Raw genomic sequence first — 20,378 nt, forward strand, 5'->3', positions numbered from 1 at the left:
TGGCATTAACCTTTTGAAACAGTGACCCTGAGCATGTAACACATAATCAAAACTTGATTAACATAGAAATCCAATTACTGCTTCATTAAAAATCTTTCATTAATCTAGAAAACACTTGTAAAATGCTTTGACTTCATTTCCCAACAACTACAACTTGAAAAAAATGCTGTTGAGGGGTCAGATTCAATGTCACAGCTGTCATCTCAAAGCTATTCCTCCTAAGCTGGGGTTTGGGTGCCTTTCTTGCTGCATGTCTACTTTGGGCAACATGCAGACCCATTCCAGAGTCATGTCCAGCAAAGATGGGCTGGAATGAAAAATCCTGGGTAATCCAGACTATCAGACATGGATCATCAAGAGCTGCTGGAGCCAAAATTCCTGGGAAGTCTCAAAATCAAGCTGTCAATGCAGTCCAGCTGCACTGAGTAGTAACCCAGTAGCACTGAGGACCTGCTGGCATCTCTGCCAGCTGTGAGCATCCCCTCTGTTCCTTGCTGCTCCCTGGGGTGTGAGCTACAGGTCAGGAAGGTGTCTCCCAGAGCCTTGCCTCTTGCCTGGCTGATGATATTCTACTCTGTGATGATCAGCTGCATCCAAAAATCAGAAACAAAACCAGCAGGATGGCTGCTTTCCTTGAGCCACACAGCCCCTCTCTTTGCAGAGATCCACAGCAGACTCACAGCGTTGGGAAAGGGCTTCCAAGGTCACAAAGTTTCCAAGGTCACAAAACTTCCAAGGTCACAAAGCTGCCTCCAACCCTCTGGCTGCCTGCCATGTGTGTCATCAGTGGCCCAAGCTGGCATGGCATGACTGGGTGCACAGGTCCTCCCTTGGCCTTTCCCAGAGACCCTCTCCTGGTCTTTATACTCTTTCACAGAAAACACCTCATAGGGTTGACTGTTATTGACCTTTCCCTAGTCAAATCCCCACAGGGTAAAAGAAGAAAACATTATTTCTGAAATTCTGTTCAGAATGCATTTTTTAAATTTTCCCCCGTGCTCCCAAGCTCCGGATCCGATGAAGTGCTTTTTTAGAATGTGACACATCACAGACATGAAGCAGATCTGATAAACAATTCAGAAGCATTTAGTGGTTCATTTTTGTGGGCCCCCACGCCATCTAAGCAAACAAGAACGGAAATACTGTTACCTCATGTCATACACACAGAACTGAGTCAGGAAGAGGGGGAGTTATCTGATGAGATGTGATTGTCTGCGTCTGAGACACTTGACTCGATTCCCTTTGTAAGTAACGGAAATGGAGACTTCCAGATTTGCGTCAGCTCATCTAAAAGTAGGCTTCTGAAATAGGTCAGATTAATTTCATCCTGGTGGTGCCTGCTCTTGACTAAGAGCAGGAGCCAGAACTGACCAGCAGTAGGCAAGCTCAGTCTTGCCTTAACTCTCTTGAGTGGTGTAGATTTTGTCAAAGTCATGTTCAAAACTCAGAGATCCAAAACCCAGTCCAGGTTAGTTCCTTCTTACACATTCTTTCTTCCAAGACAGGCTTTTTACCCACAAAGTGCAAGTTCTTCTACTTAGGATTTCACAGCTGCATTAAAATGACTGTTTCACTAGCCAGAAATCAGAACTTTGCTATGGGTGTTTTTCAGTATATATGGCACGGGCATCTATCTTGCCTTTGTTTCGCATTCTTTTCACTGCTAATTTCCCTCCTAAAACCATTAATCAATTTTTTTTTTCACTCACTTCAGGAGCAGTGTGAAGGAATGTAATCAGTCCATTCAGAGAGAATTTCCCTAGTTCAGAAAAAAAGGGTTTGCTCTGGTTTTAAGCAGCATTGCAGAACTGTCTAAAGCCAGAGCCCTGGAGTGGCAGGCAGAATGGAAAGGGCTGCTGAAGCAGTTTGACCAGTGAGGTGGAGATGTGGGGCTGCTGGAATGCTGCACTGATGGGGCAGACCCATAGACATCAACCCTTATGGAGTAAAGGTTCAGGGAGCACCCTCTTTATGGGCCACCTGAAGGCAGAAGGCTCTAGAAATCATCTGGCCTCTGGGCAACTGAGCACCCCCAGCTTTGCACGCCAGCACTCCTTTGTCATCAGCCCATCTGCCAGGCAGAGGAGCTGGCAGAAGATCAGAGAGGTACAATGAAAACCTGCTGGTTTGCCAGCACACCTTCCTGAGAATAGACCCTTTTCATGTGGCATCTCAGCTTTGTCTGAAACCCAGTGGGATTGTGTTCACCTGGAGCTTCTCCAGCCAGCACTACAGCTTAACCCTGACCAGCACCTGCAGGCTGAGATAATGTTTGTGAGCATGAATTTCTGTGCAAATACATGTTTCATCTACTTTATACTTTTTATGAATATAAACAGAGCTAATCAGTGAAAATAATACTTTGGAAAGTTGAAAGACCTGTTTTTATTAACCTTGAAAGTAGCTTCCCTTGAGGGGTTTTCTTTCAGCAGTCTAGATATTTAATATTGTGTTTACTGTCCTTGTTATTAAAGAAATATTTTAATGAAGCAAAGTGGGTAATAACTTGCAGACCACTCATTGTCACAGGAGCAGAATATTAGAGACCATGAAAAGAAATAGGCAACCCCTTATGCTAAAGATGGAATAATCTACAGGACCTTTGAGCCTGCCCTGTAATTCCATACTCCTTGAAGCTGTCAGAGTTTCAGGAAGACCATGGAATATAGGATTTGTGTTTTCTGAGACATAGCATTATCAGATTGCTAAAACATAGCACTACCAGAATACTTTTTATTTGCAAATAAGTCCTGTCCTTTCTCCTGGCTGTACTTTTTTCCATTTAATTATTTTCCTAGTTTTACATATATATAAAACTAAAGAACCATGGGGATCAACTATCCCCATGGACATAAATTATTATTCAAAATATAGTGATTTAGTAGCATTAAAAAATTGTGCAATGAACTTTTCTAATTAACTGATATGTGAAAAGCAGAAACAAAATGCAGCTAATTTATGGAGTTGGTTGGTTGGATTGAAGAAAAGGGAAAAATGCTAAATTGTTGGCTTTGTGAATCCATGTTTTGACTTTTTATCTTTTCCCCCTTTTCAACTCTGATGAAATTATCACTATCAAATTTACAATGGTACAGAACAAAATTAAGCCCTCCTCATGAAAACCTCAGATTTCTAGAACAAAAAACGCAACACAGCATAAGGAATGAGAATCCCAGCATGTCATTATGTGATAACGCTGGTAGATAATGGTAAGGGGAACGTTTCCAAAAAAAGAACACCTGTTTCATGAGATATGGGAAAAAAAACCAAAACAAACAAAGAAAAATCTCATGAAGCACCTTAGATTAGTACAAAACAAAAATTGAAACTCTCATCCTGTTATTAGAGATGCAGGATTGGATAGATTACATCCTCTAATTCTTTCTGCTGTTTCACTCATTGCTTTGCCTTTGCTTCTTAGACGCTTGTTCATACAGAACCAAAATCAAGAGAAAACAACAGGGTTTACTCAAACTGGTAATGTATCAAATCATGCAGAAATCAAAGCTATCTTGGGAATCCTGGAAAATCTGCTCTCAGTGCTACAGCTATTAGTACCCATTCAGTGGTTACACTCTAAGATTTGGGAAAATTTCCCTATTGTGCCATTCACAAGCGTAAGTTTCATTGTGCCATTGCTTAAAGTTAGCTATCTTTCCAGAACTTGCTTGACTCAAGATGGATATTAAAGCAGATGGTTTAACACTTTCCCAGCTGGGGTCTTTTCTCTCTTTCTTTTTTCTTTTTCCATAAAAGTGACTATGGGGTTTTTGCCACTCAGCATATTCATGTCAGAACATAATTCTTTCCTTCTAAAATTCTTGTCTTTCCATCTAATAACTTGGAGTTTAATAAGGGCTCACTGTTATGCATCTACTATTTTTTCTTAAATAATCCCATCATAAATCAGGAACTATTTCCTATCTAAAAGTAATTATATATCTTCTTAAAAACAACCAGCTGTTTTAACATGCATCAGATGACTCAAAATACACGGTGAGGAGGCATTTTCCTAGGTTTGGGAGAGTTTAAAAATGTCACCCCATCTTTCCAGCATGGGTGGAGATGAGTGGATCTTTTCAGAATTATGTTTTGCTGGTTGAGAATAACTTTCATCTTTGAAGCTGCCTGAGTTATGCTGTAGTCAGTGGAGTTTTTTTCTTTTTTTGAACAAAGTTACACCTGTGGTTTGCCACCCAAAACATCATGTGGAAGAGTCCATGTATATAGACCTTACTAGAATAGTATTGATTTTAATGGATTGAATAATCTCATTTTGAAAGCAAAGAATTCAAGCATTCAAATACTTCAAAGAACTTCAAGGGAGAAAGTGAGTTGGAAGCTTATCCTTCTAGCATAAGGTTCAGCCTGCCAAAATCTACCAAACTGTCCAGATTTGAATCGAAAAAAAACCATTTTGGCCTTCCAGACCAGCACTGCCTTACACTTCAGGATCAAGCTTTACACAGAACTCAGATTTTTAGCCCCAAATTTCCCCATTTAGACAGGTCTAGGCACACAGGTCTATGCAGAAGCAACTTCATTTAAGGTGTCAGGAGTTTTGCTCCTGATTAATCTTCTCTCAACTGAGATTCAAAGCAAGAAGTACCTACGTGAGGAAGCAGAAAAAAAAGTTATTTGAGGTGATAACTTTCCCCTTTTTACTCTTTTACTAAGCAGTCTCCAGCTATTACTAACTTAAACATTCCTGGCATTGCCATTGTATTTGTACATCAATAGCTCCCCTTCCTCACATAGGTTGCCCTCCCTATGTCCAAATCTTCCCAGTGCAGCAAGATGCTCTAACCTTCCCAGGTCTGGTTTAACGTGCATTAACTGCACTTGTCCAGCAGCCTCAGCCTGGGCATTTTTATCCAAAATCATAGCTGGAGGACCTGCAGTCTGTTTTTCATACAAATCCTAGCAGTGAGATTCTTAGACCAACAGGAGACTTGAGATCATATTTATTTTAAGTCTAAACGCTTTTGACAACAGTTTTAACTGCCACTTTACAGAAGAAAATCTGAGTTTCCAGGCTACAGGAAGGAAAACTGACCACTCCTGTTCCCCAAGATGAGCAGAGGAGTAGCAGGAACAGGCCAGAAGCAGAACGAGTGAAAGGTGGTATGATGGGGTAACATTGTCAATGAGGACCTGTAGGAATAAGCAGCATGGGTTCTCAGCTCCCTAGGAAACTTCAGAGTTTAATTCACCAAGTGAAATACAAAAATTAGTTATATTAAGTGGAGCTGCATTAAATGTCTGAATTAGAGTATATTATTTTAAGAGGATATAACCACAAGTGGTAATCTAAGTATAACTGCAACCACGCAATATGTGCAACTGAAATAGAGCGCCGTGTTGGCAAAACATTGGGCTGTTTCCATGCTCAAAGCTGCATGGATCAAGCAAGCAGCAATTGTAAGGCTTTTGCATTAACTTACTGAGCTCCTATCACAGCTTGTAGAGGAGCAGCCAGTCACGCTGTAGACAGCTCAGATAAGTGTTCCTTGAAGACTGACATGTTGTTCCCAACTCTCTTGTCTAATTAAAGACCCAAAACATTATTCTACTGCAGCTGATGGCAGCACTCGCTTGACATCAAAGGGAATCGAGATTTGCCTTTCATTTATGAAGAACTATTTTTACCATGTGATTAAAAAAGAAAAAAAAAAAAAGCAAGGCAATTCACAATGCATGCCATGGTAGCACTTTGTGTCTAGGTGCTGGCAGACCCCAGTTCCAGAGTGCCTCAAAGGTCCCACTTTGGGACCAAGAGAGAGCTCTCTTGGAGACAAGAGATCAGCTCCACAATGAGGTTGCAGTGTATGAACCAAGTTCCAGTCATCTCCAGAGATCCAGCTCTGGCAGGAATCCCATCCTGCTGTTCAACTGGCAAACATGCTGGAAGACTGAAGAGCTTGCAGGCTAAATAGCCAAAGATACAAAAACTCCATTGTGCAGACAAGAAGGCATATGCTGTGTGGCTCTCCTGAGTCTCCTGCTTTGTTTTGTGTGAGACTGTAGCTGAAGATAGTTTACAATCAGGGCATAAGTGCTGAAAGGACTGTGAAGAATTAGGGATTACATCTGATTCTGAAAAGCCTTGGCTCCCAAATAAGTGGGGGAAAAGGGAAAGATCTACAGCCTTAAAATTGTGATATTATTAATTACCATTTTCCAGATGAAATGCTGGAAAATAAGGTCTCAAAAAAGGCATCAAATAAGACAAAAATTTCTTCCTCCACAGAATTTTAATTTGGATTTTAGGCAAGGAAATATTTTTGCATACTTTATTGTTGCTGCTCTATAGAGACCTGCTGCTTCAGTCAAAGTATGGTAAGTTAATTCTAAATAGAAGGTCCTGTGTGAAACCAAACTCTAAACTGTGCTTTGTCTTTTAATGAAGATTCCTTCACAACGTATTCAATTCTGGTTAATGAGATAGTAGCAATAAATGCATCAGAAAGGACAGATGGAAGACAGTCAGCTGTCTGAATCAGATCTTCAAAGTGCAGTAAACAAATGAGGCACACTTTTCTGGCTTGAGGCCAAGCCATGCTCTAGGGAACTGGTCAAAGAGTGGATCATGCAAAGCTTTTTGAGAACAGCTAAATTCTACAGCTGTGGTCTTTGTTTTTCTAGTACTTTGCAAGAACAGAAGGGGGAATTACGAAAGCGCCTCTCGTACACTACCCATAAGCTGGAAATGCTTGAAACAGAGTTTGACTCTACGCGTCAGTATCTTGAAATAGAATTGAGACGTGCTCAGGAGGAACTTGAAAAAGTCACTGAAAAACTGAGAAGGTTAGTAATGAACTTCTTGAAATAAACAGAATTACTGGAATTTTAAGAGTGACTGTATTAAAGATGTATGTAAGTAAAAGCGAGCACAGCTGCAAACATGAATGATTTATTATTTATTGATTACACATTGTGTTTTGTATTTAATATATAGATTTCCTTTGCCTGAATATATATTGCATGCCACATAGGTATTTACATGTGATATGTAATATGTCTCTGTACTAAAAGCAAATATGCAAATAGAAATGCACCTAGATATGTGCAAATATGTCATTATTTATGCATAAACATACATGTGGGGTAGTGCCATATGGCATTACACATACAAAAGTTATAAACCCACTACATATATATACATATATCATTTATACTCTCTATATAGATAAATCTTTTATTTCATGACTTTGCAAATTTTCTTTGTTTAGACCTCATTGTGCTGATACCAGAGAATAGAATTTGGCTCTCCATCACTCAGAGCTGAGACTATGTACAATTGAAACAGCATTCAGGCATTTTGCATTATAGTAAAGCAAATTATTTCCTTTTTAGTCTCAAGCAGAATGGAATGATGCTGAAAAGCTATTATTTAAAACTGTTGTAGCTGTGGTACAGTGCTGTTTCAAATTTGGAACCTAGTTAATGTTAGTGATAAATTACGTTAAGCTTGTGCTCCTGACACTCCTGGCACTGATTAAAACAGTCTGTAGACTTAGCCTAAAATTTATCATGATTTTTAATATCCACTTTTGTATTTGTTCTCAAAACTTCTGAAACCAGAATTATTCACTTACACAGGAATGTATTTGCATGTCTTGTGAGCCTTTCTTAAACTGATATCTTAATGGAACTATTTGATTAATTAATTGGATGACTCAAAATGAAATTCAGAATAAATCATTCCAGGGCAATACCCAAAGAAATATTTTTCATTCTTTGTGGATGGCAAAAGCCAAACCAAAACAATGACACAAACCACCAATAAACTGAGTCAACCAAACCATTTTATGCAAATTCTAAACAGAATGAGTCTGTGAGATCTCAAATTAGGAAACAGCCTAGTGTGGTCTTACAACTTAAAGGCTTCTCTAAGTAGGGATGCTTCTCAAAATGAGACTAAAGTATGCAGATATCATGGTGACTTTGAAATCTACACACATCTATCAAGAGCAGTCTGGGGGTTCATCATAGTTTTCTTGTCAAGAATATTTTTCATATTTTTTCACTTAGAGCAGAGCCACTGAAAGGAACTTCATTCTTGATGTAGTTTTGCTTCAATACATTCCAGGACAGGGAACACTGGTGCTCTTTTCTCTTGAGGCATCAATTTGGGCAGCTGCCATAAAGCATCAGAGGGGCTGTCCACCCCACTGCTGTTAAAACAGATGGGCTTCCTGGTCAGTAGAAAGCCTCTTGTCAACTGCACTGGGCACCAAGGAGTTAAGCCCCCTTTGGAACTCAGGCCAGGGGCTCACAGCCAGGTCTACCACTCACACCAGAATACTGCATTAGCAGAACTGACTTTCCAATATTCTGATGGAACATTGTATACCATATTATGAAGAAAACTTATATTAAAAATTATGTTTCAGGCAGGTGATTACTCCCCTGAAGACATATCATAATGGAAGCCAAAAATATTTTACGAGGTGAGCTTTAAAAATGTTTCTATTGAGAATAGCAAGGCATCCTGCAAGTTGAACATCTAGATTTGTCAGCCTGGAGAAGGATAATGTCTGAAAAAAACCTGTCATCCAAAAGCTTGTCAGCAACATGTCACAGAGGAAAATAAATGTGAGAAAAACAAAGAAGTAGAATAAGTTTCAATTATGTGTCTCTTCCTTTATTCACTGCACAGGGAGAGAAATTCATCCCCCCCATAGATGAATAGGCCCTGTGAAACAAGATCCCACTTGTACACTGGAGAACATTTCTGTTATTAAATTTCCTTTTCTGTAAAGTGCAATTTTCTTCCAAGAGGCTGAATGACTACCCTTTTGTAAACCTTTCTGAAAGTCTTTGTCTTAATTTATCCAGAATTGCCTGTGCTGTTGCTAGGCTTCCCCAATTTTACTCAAGAGAAGAGGTCACTTGTGTGGCTCAATGGTCAAGTTTCCAACCTCTCTACAAACATTCAGAGATGGCCTCTTTCTTTTATTCTCAGTGGGAGAACTGTGCTAACTAGATTTGAAAATTACAACTGTAAAGCATAGGTTTGGATTGGAAAAGTGACTGAAAAGAGAGGGGATTTCACATTCCTTGCAGTGGTCCCTTATCTGATATGGTCAGCACAGCTTTTATAAGTTAAAATCTAAAAAATTTCAAAATCCAAACTTGGAACCACATCTGGACTCCAAAGTTCACTTTGGGTTTCTTCCTTGAGGCCTTGCCCTGAGTAACAACTTGATGAGGTCCCCATTCTATCTCTTAACAGAAAGTGGAGTTATTTTAAGACATGAGAAGTAAACTCATAAAAGCGTGTGTTTAGCACTGAGATAAGCCCACACATATAATTATTTCACAAAAAGCAAGACATTTCACGGAATGAAGGGGTGTTCTGAACAGAAATCCTGGAAGCAAAACGATTGTTTTCATAAGAAAGTTGGTATAACTTGTGATAACAGAGAAAAAAATTTTAGCACAAGGAGCTACTCTTTCAAGAGTCACTTTTCAAAGCTAACTACACTCTACAAGAAATTCTCTTCTTTAAAGAAAGTCAGCCCAAGACTAAGTTTTACTTTAGATGTATTTATTGGCCTTAAGAGGGCTTGAGATTGAGTGGAAGCAGAGAAATAGAGGCTTTTGCAGACTCCCTCTTCAGTGGTGATCTGCAGGCTTAGGGAGGAGTGTGAGGTCTGCTGGGCTGGAGCACAGACCTAGACGTGTTCAACGTGGTCAGAATATTTTTCATGAGGCCCTTATTTGGTCAAGAATCTAAATCTTTGTTTAATGGATGCACATACATGCACCTGAAGTCACACATGAGTATCTCCTAAGGACATGAACGACACAAAAAGACATCAAGACCTGGTAGTGGGTTATCAATTCACATGACTTTATCCTCACGGCAGTTTTGCAGCATAGTGAAGCCTACCCTTCATTTTATTTCCAAAACCAGATTTACAAGGTTAAAATATTTCATACTTCACAATGTTCAGGCTGCCTGGGTGTATTTTTTCTGCAAACAAGGTTAAGTTACTGTTTGCTCATCAGATCATTTCCAAATTTGAATAATTTTTCCTACTTTTTATTTCCCCTCCCCTTTATCTTACAGTTTTGCTTAAAGATTGATCTGACTCTGTTCCTCTTTAATCCCTTAAGCACTTTCTTCCATGTATTTCTGGGTCCATTTCTCTCTCACATTTGCTGACACTTCTTTTGGCACAGTGAATTTCCAGTTTGGGGTTTATAGACATAGGTGCATGTGTATGTGCTTGTGTACATGTGTATGTGTTTGTGCTTATTCTGACTCCTTTTGCATACTGTTCTCAATAGAAACACTTTTTGAAGCTCAGCTTCCTACTTACTGTGGATTTTTTTTAGATTTGATTTGATTGTACTGGGAGGTGGTCATCTTCTCAGTCCAAAATGAATGTGTTAGAGAGTTGGAGCTTATGGGCTACTTTCACCTAAACATACAACAGGCAAAATAAGCTACAAAGCGGGAAGCAGACTGTGATGAACTCCTGCAAAACCCTCTACCACCATCTATGGTGTGGAAGTGTTGTCATTGAAAAATAATTAATGATAATTAACATTTCAATCATCCATATCAAGAGAAAAAATGAAAACAGAAGCTGAGGAACAAACCCATTGTTACCATGATAAGGCTGCTCTCCAAGCAGCAATTGCTTCTGGTTTTATTCATGGTCTCCAAGTTATGGAAAGGGAACCTTCAGGCTCTCCCTTGAGCTGTGCACATCAGTAACCACTGCAGAACACCCTGTGGTGCAAGGGCACCTGGGCTAGAAAAACCCTGAACCAAATTTTTTCCTCCCTTTACTTTCAGGAAGTTATGCAAGTGCTTTTGAACCCGTGCAAACTTTTAGGGCATTGCAGATGCTAATGTTTAAATCAGTTTTTACACCACCTCCACTTGAACCACAAACTGCTTAGGTGCAAAGCAAGTTTAGCCTGTTTTCTTTTGCTTTACTAGACAAAAACTATAAACCATGACAGACAAGATGCTGGGGCACTTCTAGGCTCAGCCAGAAGGCACTGTTTTACTAAATCCTTTCTTCCTGCATCATGGCATGCATCCTTACCAGCAAAACAAAATATTTTTGCTGAGTAGCTGCAGGCAAAGCCATTTTAATCCTCCTTGTATCAAGATCATCTCTGCTTTCTTCTGTAGCATGAAAAGATGGGTGCAGAGTACCCTGAAATTTGTCTCCGCTGTGTTGACAGCTAGGAAAATCCCAAGTAAACCTAGAGCTGCACAAATCAATGTCTATAGAGAGGCTTAGTGGCAAATGCTGTGAGGAGCATGGACAATGCAGGCAATTGTAAACTTCAGTCAATCCTTTAGGTCACCTGGACACAAGCACAATAGCACTAGGAGAATTGGTGAGTATTGACCAAGTCACACAGTACAAGCCTCAGAGATTTTCAGCCCATTTGGGTCACCACCTTAGCAAGCATTATTTACCACAGATACTCCTCACAGGAAGGAAGTCTCTGCTCAGCAGATCTGTAAAAGATAGGCAACGTGGAGACTTGTCCCAGTGCATATTGGAATGGCTGCCCTGGTTGTGGGCTGACCCTTGGTACCCTGAGGAGGCTCTCCCATGGGGATGTCATTGTTTATATCCACAGAGCAGATGTCCTTGGCACAGACATCCCCTCTCAGGTCTGTCAGCAGGTCTTACTGCAGTGCTGGGAGGCCCAGCCAGAGCTCTGCATCCCTTAAGAGGGGCACTGCAAGACACTGGTCTGCCCTGAATGGAGAATTCTTATCATTTAACTGGAAAGGAAATCTCCATGGCAACAGAAGCCAAGATAAGCATCACATTGCCAAGAAGGGGTGGGCTGGACCTTTTGATTTGCAGCTATGGCATGTTTGGAAAACAGATCATTCCAGTTTCAGCAGTCACTCCTAACCAAATGATAAACAAAGAGACTTTAATCCCAGTCCCATCCTGATAATCACAGAAACTACACCCAGATCCAGACTTCTCAGAAGGAAGTGTGTTTAGCTGTATAAATGTGGATTACATCTGAGTTCACTCTTACAGTGAAAACACTTGTACATTTCCTAAAATCTCCTCACTGCTGAAAAAAATACTTTGATCTATTGATCAGTACAGCCATATAGATTTATTCAGCCATAGCTTTCATCTGCTTTACATTTGTTATACATCCTGCTGAGGTGATGGGCACTAATGAACAAGGAGCTATCCTCCTCAGGTTCTGTGGAGATAAAACTAGAGCTACTGTGGAGATAAAGCTATAGCTAATTCCAATGGTTTTCCCACAGGCTGTGCAGCTTGTTCATTACAACACCAAGGCTACCATCTAAGTAACCTAAAGAGGTGCAGGCTGAAACTTTTCTTTGGTGTGTTGCTCTGGAATAAGTAGGGAAGCCTCATTTTGTGAGTTCATTCAATCCCTAAGTGCTGATAAAAATATATACCCATCTTTTCTCAGTTAATCTATCTAAATATACTTCCTGCAAAAAATAGGCAACTTCTTGAACTTTTGTTGAAAGAAGAAATATTCTGTTCCAAGTCACATGTTGATGCCCACATGTTGCTACAGTCATTAGGATTCTGGTGCAATTTCACAATAAATCTTTTCTGTGCTGCCTCAGCCTAGATCTCAAGCTTCCCCTCTTGCATACTATTCTTGAGCCTGATGTAAAACTGTAATTACCTTGTGCAAGTTCCTAGGCTGTAACTTGTGGCTGCACACAAGTGCAGAACGACCAACATATCTTCACTTCCTGCTGGAATGTGCTGCTAAATATAGTAAGAAAATATGACAAGTTTGGAAGTTTGCTTAGGAAGCAGGTGGTAATTGCATTTCAAAGGCAACCACTGACTGGTAACAGGAGTGATAAGCAAATAGAATTCAAGTAGTGCAAGCCAAGGTTTTGTACTGATGTGAAAATACAGGTAAAGAAAACAACATGAAAAGCAATGCATTCAGTTACATGATATCATCTTTGTTTTAGGATACAAAACAATTACCTAGCCTTACAAAGAATTAATCAGGATCTGGAGGATAAACTTTACAGAATGGTAAGTTATCATAAGTGCTTTTTTATTTTAATATATTAAATGTGGTTTTGTGGTACTTAAGTCATTGGAAAAACATGTATGTAGCTGTCAGAAAAACACCCTCAAGGTCTAAAAGCAGTTATGCTGAGAAAAGATATCATGATGAAGAGCTCAAGCTGTGTACAATGACATAGCTACACCAATTTATATAGAAATTTCCTAGACTGATGATCTAGCTGAGTAAATTGTACCTTTAAAATAATTTTGGTTAATTTAGTTAATAACTTCATGGGATTTAAATATTTATGTTGTCATTAAGTATCAAATTTAATTAAGGTAATCCAAGGTTTTCTCATGCTTCTTAGATACCTCCACTCAGCTTTTATTAAGTGATTTAATAGAGTTTGGATGGCCTGACTTTTAAATTCCTTTGTAACTATCAAGCTCAGTATATTAATTTCCAATCTGCATGTGTCTGCCACCACAATGTCAATGTCACTGTCACAGGCCAATTAATAACCAAGTGAGGAAAATACTGCAGCCTTTGTGGCCTCCAGATTGCAAGACACAGCACCACTGCTTCAAAATAGCTTGAAAATAAATGACAAAGCCATTGGGGCCCTGGTCACTGCTGATGGTGTTGGGACATTGTGCTCACTGTAAGGGGTAAAACTACAAAGGACTGTGAGTAGAATGTTTAGAGAGGAAAGAATGACAGTTTTGAACTTCCAAAGATCTCAGGTAGCAATTTCATGGATGAGCAGCTTGGATTGGGGGGAACAATTTATTGTGGATTTTGAGTAAGCACAGACTATAGCACACAGGAGAGGCACCAGCCTTTACTAATAAACAAATTTTTGAAAATGCCATTGTTGTTATCTCAGAATCCTATTTCAATAGCTAACAATGAATAGAGGACTGAGCTTTTGCAACTGGCTAACAACAGGGCAAAATTATAGCTGGGCTGTAGCTGAAATTTGTTCATAAATATATTTTTAAACATTGTAAAAGCATAAATAACATTTGCTCTCAGGTTATTGCTTTTTTTTTCTCCACTCCTCCTTTGCTGCTTTTTCTTTTAGCCCAAATCACTTCAGTATTTTGTGTTCAGCTGTAGCCCAACATTTATTACCTATGCACCACAAAAGATAAATAGAGTCATTCAGGTTGGTAAATGAAATAAAAATAATAGAAACACCCAAAGAAAGACTCCAGAAAATCCATGTGTTTTTATCAGGTATTTCAGATCAAAGCAAAGAATTTTTAAACTGCTGTTTCAGCATCCAGTTAAATCCTTGAGAAATTATTTCAGAGCACAGCACAGAAAAACTGAAAACCAGTCCTGTGGAGCACTGTGCCTTTCTTTATCCCACTAATATGACAGTCATTGAAGATAGCTTTAGAGGCTCGAAGAAGATCAATCAGGCTCTGTACACCACTTAACTCCAGACTGCTTTGCTTTCTGAAATATTGAAACTGAAGACACAAAACAAACCAAAACAAATGTCAAATAGAAACTCCATTAAAAGGAAAAAGACGAGGAAGAAAGTACCATATCTGATTTAGATAAGTCAAACCTTTTGATTTTCAGGGCACTCCGAGAGCCCTCAATACTTCAGAGACAGTTAAATGAAACAACAGCTGGTCTGGTTGATCAGCAGCTTATGGTGGACTGAGCTCTTGGATACCTTTCTCCCCCTTTCCTGCTTAGGAGGAACAGCTGTGTGTATTTCTTATTTTGTTTGTCATTCTAAAATCAAACACTTTTGATTTCTCTACCCTTATACACATCCAAATATATAAACCAAATCCAGATATCTATATGTGCTTACTTTCTCCCTCTCCCCCCTACCCTATCCCTCTGTATACACACGTGAATACACACACACCCACACCCACACATTTTGTACTGTTTGGTGGGCTCAAATTCAACAAGTAGGAAAAGAAAGATCCCCAGGCAGAGTCCCTTGCTCCCCTTGCCTGCAGATTACATGGGATGCTCCCAGGAGGTGGGTTACTCCCTGCCCTAACAGGTGACTCACAATTCCCCCTCTCCCAGTGGCTGGTCCCTGCTCATTACAACTCATCTAGGACTCCATGTGACCTCCCTTTTTTAGCATTTTTGGTTTCCTGAATGTTAAAGCCTTTCATGCCTGCCATTGGTATAAGAGACGTAAAACAATAATCATTAATTCATCAGCAGTTGCAGAAAAGCAGCTGATGCAGCACTTACTTTTCTTCTAGGCTCTTCTTCCTTTTGGGTGCAAATCTATAAAAAATTTAAAAATATTTGAAAGCATACTTCTGATCACAGCAAATGGTATCCAATTGAAACCTCTGTCACATCAGAACTTGAAGTATAAATATAAAATATGAACCATGGTGTCTGACTTGGCTAAGTGCTAAAAAATGCAATCCTGAAATCAGGGGAGAGCTTGCTGTATTAAACTGGGCAAGACTAAACACATGGAACAGTAGAGGAATGTGGTACAGAGTTAAAATTCTCCTGTAATGCCTCATAAAACTCCTGCTCTTACTACAGTAAGTGTCTTCAACTGGAGAAGATTTCTCTAGTCTTGTAAGAACTGGTTAAGGAGTGGAAATACAGGCTGTCTGTCTAAATAATTAATCTTAATAACTTTTTTCCATTAGGATGTGGGAAAAGCAGAGTCTTCACATTTTGTACTGCAATTCCATCGCAGCACTGTTCAATCAAATAAATTTTTATGATATTTAATTCCAGTTGTCATCAATAATCTTCACTTTCCTTTACACTTGTTTGAGTTTTTGGAGCCTGCTCTGCCACGGTCCTCACAAACAGCAATTACAAGTAGATTATGTAAGTCATCCCAACCACAAAAAAATCCTTTATATGAGCTCAATCTAGCTGTATTCTCCATATGATCCTCTCTAGAGTTAAGCAATGTATTTTAAAAAGCTTTTGAAGTTTTAAGGCTTTTGGTTCCAGTTAGTTCTGTGGTTTTACCTTTAATGCCATAAGCCAGATTTTTAATGGTATCCTCTTTTGAGAAGAACTGGTGCCTAATAATAGCTCCTTAATAAACCCTAGTGCTAATGAAAATTGCACCCATTTCTCCTCCCCCATCTGCATTTGGAATGTTCTTGAAAACATGATCACAGGAATCCAGCTGCAAAGAGCTCAGGAGACCTTATTATCCAGAAACACCCTAAAATATGCCTTTTTTACAACATTTGACAGACAGACTGCTGGATGGTATCAGCTCTGGTTCCCACCTCTGCAAAGCCAGCGCCAGCCCTCTGCACACAGTGAATTATACATTTTATGATCTGTCAAGATGAAAACTCTTACATTTTTGCAATAAAATATGTGCAAAATTTACAGCTTAATTTTACCGTAGAACTTTCAGAATATTACACACCAAAGTCTGATTTTTCATCTACATTAAGGCAGGCTGGGAGTGAAACTGCCATAAAGTTGGAAGAAATTATTATATAAACAAGTAGTAAAGAGAGATTTGTGTTAAGGATGATCATGTCTGAAATTCTGCACCTTCTGAGCATTGCACTGGTTTTTATCCCATTTCTGCCTCTGCCTATGAGTTGGAGGAGGACTAAGAGTTACAGCAAATACTTTATGTTCTATATTATTATGAGTTATTTATCAAGCTCTTGAATATCTGGGGTTCCCCAGTTTGCTGGCCATAATATTTATTTAAGCACCTCCAGTTGGGGAAATCCAAATATGAATTAAATATGAGCTAGGCAGTTTAAATGGTGCTCTGAGACCTTGTGTCAGGGAAATGTTCTTTTAAAAGAAGCAGATTGCTGGTTATCCAGGCCAGGAAGGTAAAGAATATGGGAAGTGGTGAGGAATTTGATGAAAAATTTCAGTCAGGCATTAAAAACATTTAAGTACCAGCTGTTTGGCTTTGGAATTTGAACCAGTCACAAGAATGCACATAAGCCTCTCGTGTTACCTACCAGTCACAACCCCAATATGGTTTAAATCAGAAGTGTAAGATGAATACAATGGAGAGAAATCCTTTTTCTCACACAAACATAAGGAAAACAGAAGCCCAGCATCCTTGGGTTCTTGAATGAAACATGATGACTTTCATAGTGACTTTGGGTGATTTCAAGCCCATCTTTTTCATTTTCTTTCCTTTATGGAAGAAGACGTTTCTCTCCCTCCCCCATGTCCCATGAAAATCAAATAGAGATGGCCTAAATATACTTAAAAGGATTTGCATCCCAAAGACAAGAAAGTTTAGAGTCAGCTCAACCTGGCAGGCTCATTTAGTCACATTCAGTGAAGACAGCTGTGAATTTCAAGAGAAATTTATACTGGTTGGTTAGTTAAGGCAGAGCCAGAGAAGGTTTGTGCTTTGTGGACTAAACTGCAAAATAATATTTCTGTGGAAGGAAATGACCGTAAATGGCACAGAAACAAGTAATTTATAAAAATAGCAGTTGAACAAATGCATTTCTAGGAGGACTTAAGGCTACATGGCTTTATGCTTACTGGCACTTTGTGCTAAAGATGTCAATTTCTCACTACTCTTTTCACACTCATGTTCCAAGTTAAAAATATTGCCAAATAGGCAATAGGACCTACACACATTAACACCTGCAGGAACTACACGAGCTCTGACTGAGTAGGTTCATGAGTTTTGCAGTCAAATAAATGAATTCTCCTGGGTAATTGGGGAACATGAGCATGAGCATGAAGCCTTTCAGACATCCTCAGTCCTTTCACTCTCCCTGAACAGAGATTCACTTCCCATTGTTGCTCCATTGTTACAGGGTTGGTGATGCCCAGTTCTCTTCCCAAGAGACTCCTAAGGCAGCCCAGCCATTCCCAAATTGCTCTACATTAATATGGCATCTTGAGAGACTGTCCTGGAAACTTCCATTTTTCCAAAAGGCAGTGACTGTTCTGCTCCATCTCTCCCTCTCAGCAGGACATCTTCCACAGCTATGAGCAACCTCAGGAAGCTGTAAAGTGACAATGGGAACTTCTCACTTCCAACACTGTCCCTGTTGCATGATGGCAAAACTCCTTCTTAACATGGGTCTTATCTCTCGGCCACTGGTATGCATTTCTGATACGTGAGGTTTTCAATCATTTTCTTCATCCTGATCTCCATGGTTTGTCTCTCAGGACAACCACTTGGGATACCATATTGATTAGGTGGGAACAGAAAAATCTGTTGTTTTCCAAAGATGAAAAAACAGAAATATGTATGGGATGTGGGTGTTTCTGACCTGTCTATTTCTTGTAAGTGCCTTGGTCCTTTGTGGTTTTCTGCCAATTTACTACAATGGCAGGGAAAGCAAGAACAAGAATAAGCCTAGAAAGTTGTTCTGTAGCAGGTATTTCAAATCTCAAAGTCCTTCACAAAAGCTGGTGTCACCTGTGAATGTGAAAAAACAAGGCATAGAAGAGTGACATGTTTTGGCCAAGGTCATCAGGAAGCAAATTTATTGATAACTTTTAAGTTTTCTCTAACCAAATCAACTGCCTAAAGAAAAATATCAAAGAACTTCCTAGATTTTCTTAGATCCAATTTACAATTCCAGCTGCTTCTCTCCCACTGCAGATAAATTGAAAATGGCAAAGACAGGGTTTATCAGAGAGAATGAAGGAGGGAGAGAGAGAGAGAGAAAAGAAAGAAAAAGGGAAGAAAGGAAGGAAAGGAAGGAAAGGAAGAAGGAAAGGAGGAAGGAAGGAAGGAAGGAAGGAAGGAAGGAAGGAAGGAAGGAAGGAAGGAAGGAAGGAAGGAAGGAAGGAAGGAAGGAAGGAAGGAAGGAAGGAAGGAAGGAAGGAAGGAAGGAAGGAAGGAAGGAAGGAAGGAAGGAAGGAAGGAAGGAAGGAAGGAAGGAAGGAAGGAAGGAAGGAAGGAAGGAAGGAAGGAAGGAAGGAAGGAAGGAAGGAAGGAAGGAAGGAAGGAAGGAAGGAAGGAAGGAAGGAAGGAAGGAAGGAAGGAAGGAAGGAAGGAAGGAAGGAAGGAAGGAAGGAAGGAAGGAAGGAAGGAAGGAAGGAAGGAAGGAAGGAAGGAAGGAAGGAAGGAAGGAAGGAAGGAAGGAAGGAAGGAAGGAAGGAAGGAAGGAAGGAAGGAAGGAAGGAAGGAAGGAAGGAAGGAAGGAAGGAAAAGAAAGAAAAGAAAGAAAGAAAGAAAGAAAGAAAGAAAGAAAGAAAGAAAGAAAGAAAGAAAGAAAGAAAGAAAGAAAGAAAGAAAGAAAGAAAGAAAGAAAGAAAGAAAGAAAGAAAGAAAGAAAGAAAGAAAGAAAGAAAGAAAGAAAGAAAGAAAGAAAGAAAGAAAGAAAGAAAGAAAGAAAGAAAGAAAGAAAGAAAGAAAGAAAGAAAGAAAGAAAGAAAGAAAGAAAGAAAGAAAGAAAGAAGCATCATTCAGTGTATTTAGGCCAGGTCACTATAGATCACCTGTTTCATAACATATTATTTCTCTTCTAAGTACAAAAAAATTATTTTTTGGAAATAGTATTGCTATCCAAAACTATTTCCTTTAGTCTGTAAGTGAGAGATTACAGAATCAATCAAGATAAGACAATGACTTTAGTGAGGTGAAAATCAAGAGAGGAATGGAGAAAGATGAATTAGTACATTTTCTTTTTCTGGTTGCATACTTTGTGCTCACAGAACAGTACTAAAGATATAAAGGATCATCAACATCATAAGACCTTTTCTTTATTATCACAGGTGGCATGTACTCCAGCATAATGTGCTTTGCTCACTAGAGGCATAATATTTAATCCTGTACTTCTTTCTTTTTCTTTTTCTCTGAAGAAACAAACATTTCTTCTCTCAACCTCCTGTCACTAACATAGTCTCAGAAGATACTATTACATTGACTTCAGGGAATTAGTATCAGTCAACATCATCTCTATTCCCTCCAGCTATAATTTATTTAGAATTTTATTACCAGGAAGGACTCTATCCAGGCAAGGCATACCACTGATGTGAAATGTGTCAGATGAGAGGTACAAGGAAATACTAAAAGCACATTTTGTCAGCTTCATCTATAGTGCCAGTAGAAAGCACGGGCTGTGGAGCTGACTAGCTGCTGGAGAGGCTTCAAAGGAGATGATAGGAAAGACACCTTTTCCAAGCACAATTGCAATGCTGTACGAGACCAAGGAGGTTGATGGCAAGTAAAACTGCCCTCTGGCTTCCCACAAGTTTGTCCTGCTGTCATTGGGGTTAGGTGATGAACTGATTACGTTCATTTATAAACAACAGATCCTCAGCACTGCTGGTTTCCCAAAGAACTGGTCCTAAATCGGCAAAACAAAACGGTTCTAAACTGGGAAAAAACTTTTTGTCACAAAAGATATCTAATGCCTGGAGCAAATTCC

The 20,378-nt window shown here is 39.4% G+C and overlaps 1 protein-coding gene across 1 annotated transcript in view; it reads left to right on the top strand.

Annotated features, from left to right (window-relative positions):
- The window catches only part of BEGAIN (brain enriched guanylate kinase associated), a gene marked incomplete at its 3' end in the record, with an annotated part of 147,568 nt that overhangs the window by 81,319 nt on the left and 45,871 nt on the right, over window positions 1-20,378 (top strand). The window contains exons 4-5 of the mRNA XM_084207193.1: window positions 6,646-6,807; window positions 12,977-13,043. Of these exons, the coding sequence (XP_084063319.1) occupies window positions 6,646-6,807; window positions 12,977-13,043 (229 nt within the window). The remainder of the gene's footprint in view (window positions 1-6,645; window positions 6,808-12,976; window positions 13,044-20,378) is intronic.

Source organism: Fringilla coelebs (assembly GCF_963513975.1).
Source record: "Fringilla coelebs genome assembly, chromosome: 6".
Classification (NCBI taxonomy): domain Eukaryota; kingdom Metazoa; phylum Chordata; class Aves; order Passeriformes; family Fringillidae; genus Fringilla; species Fringilla coelebs.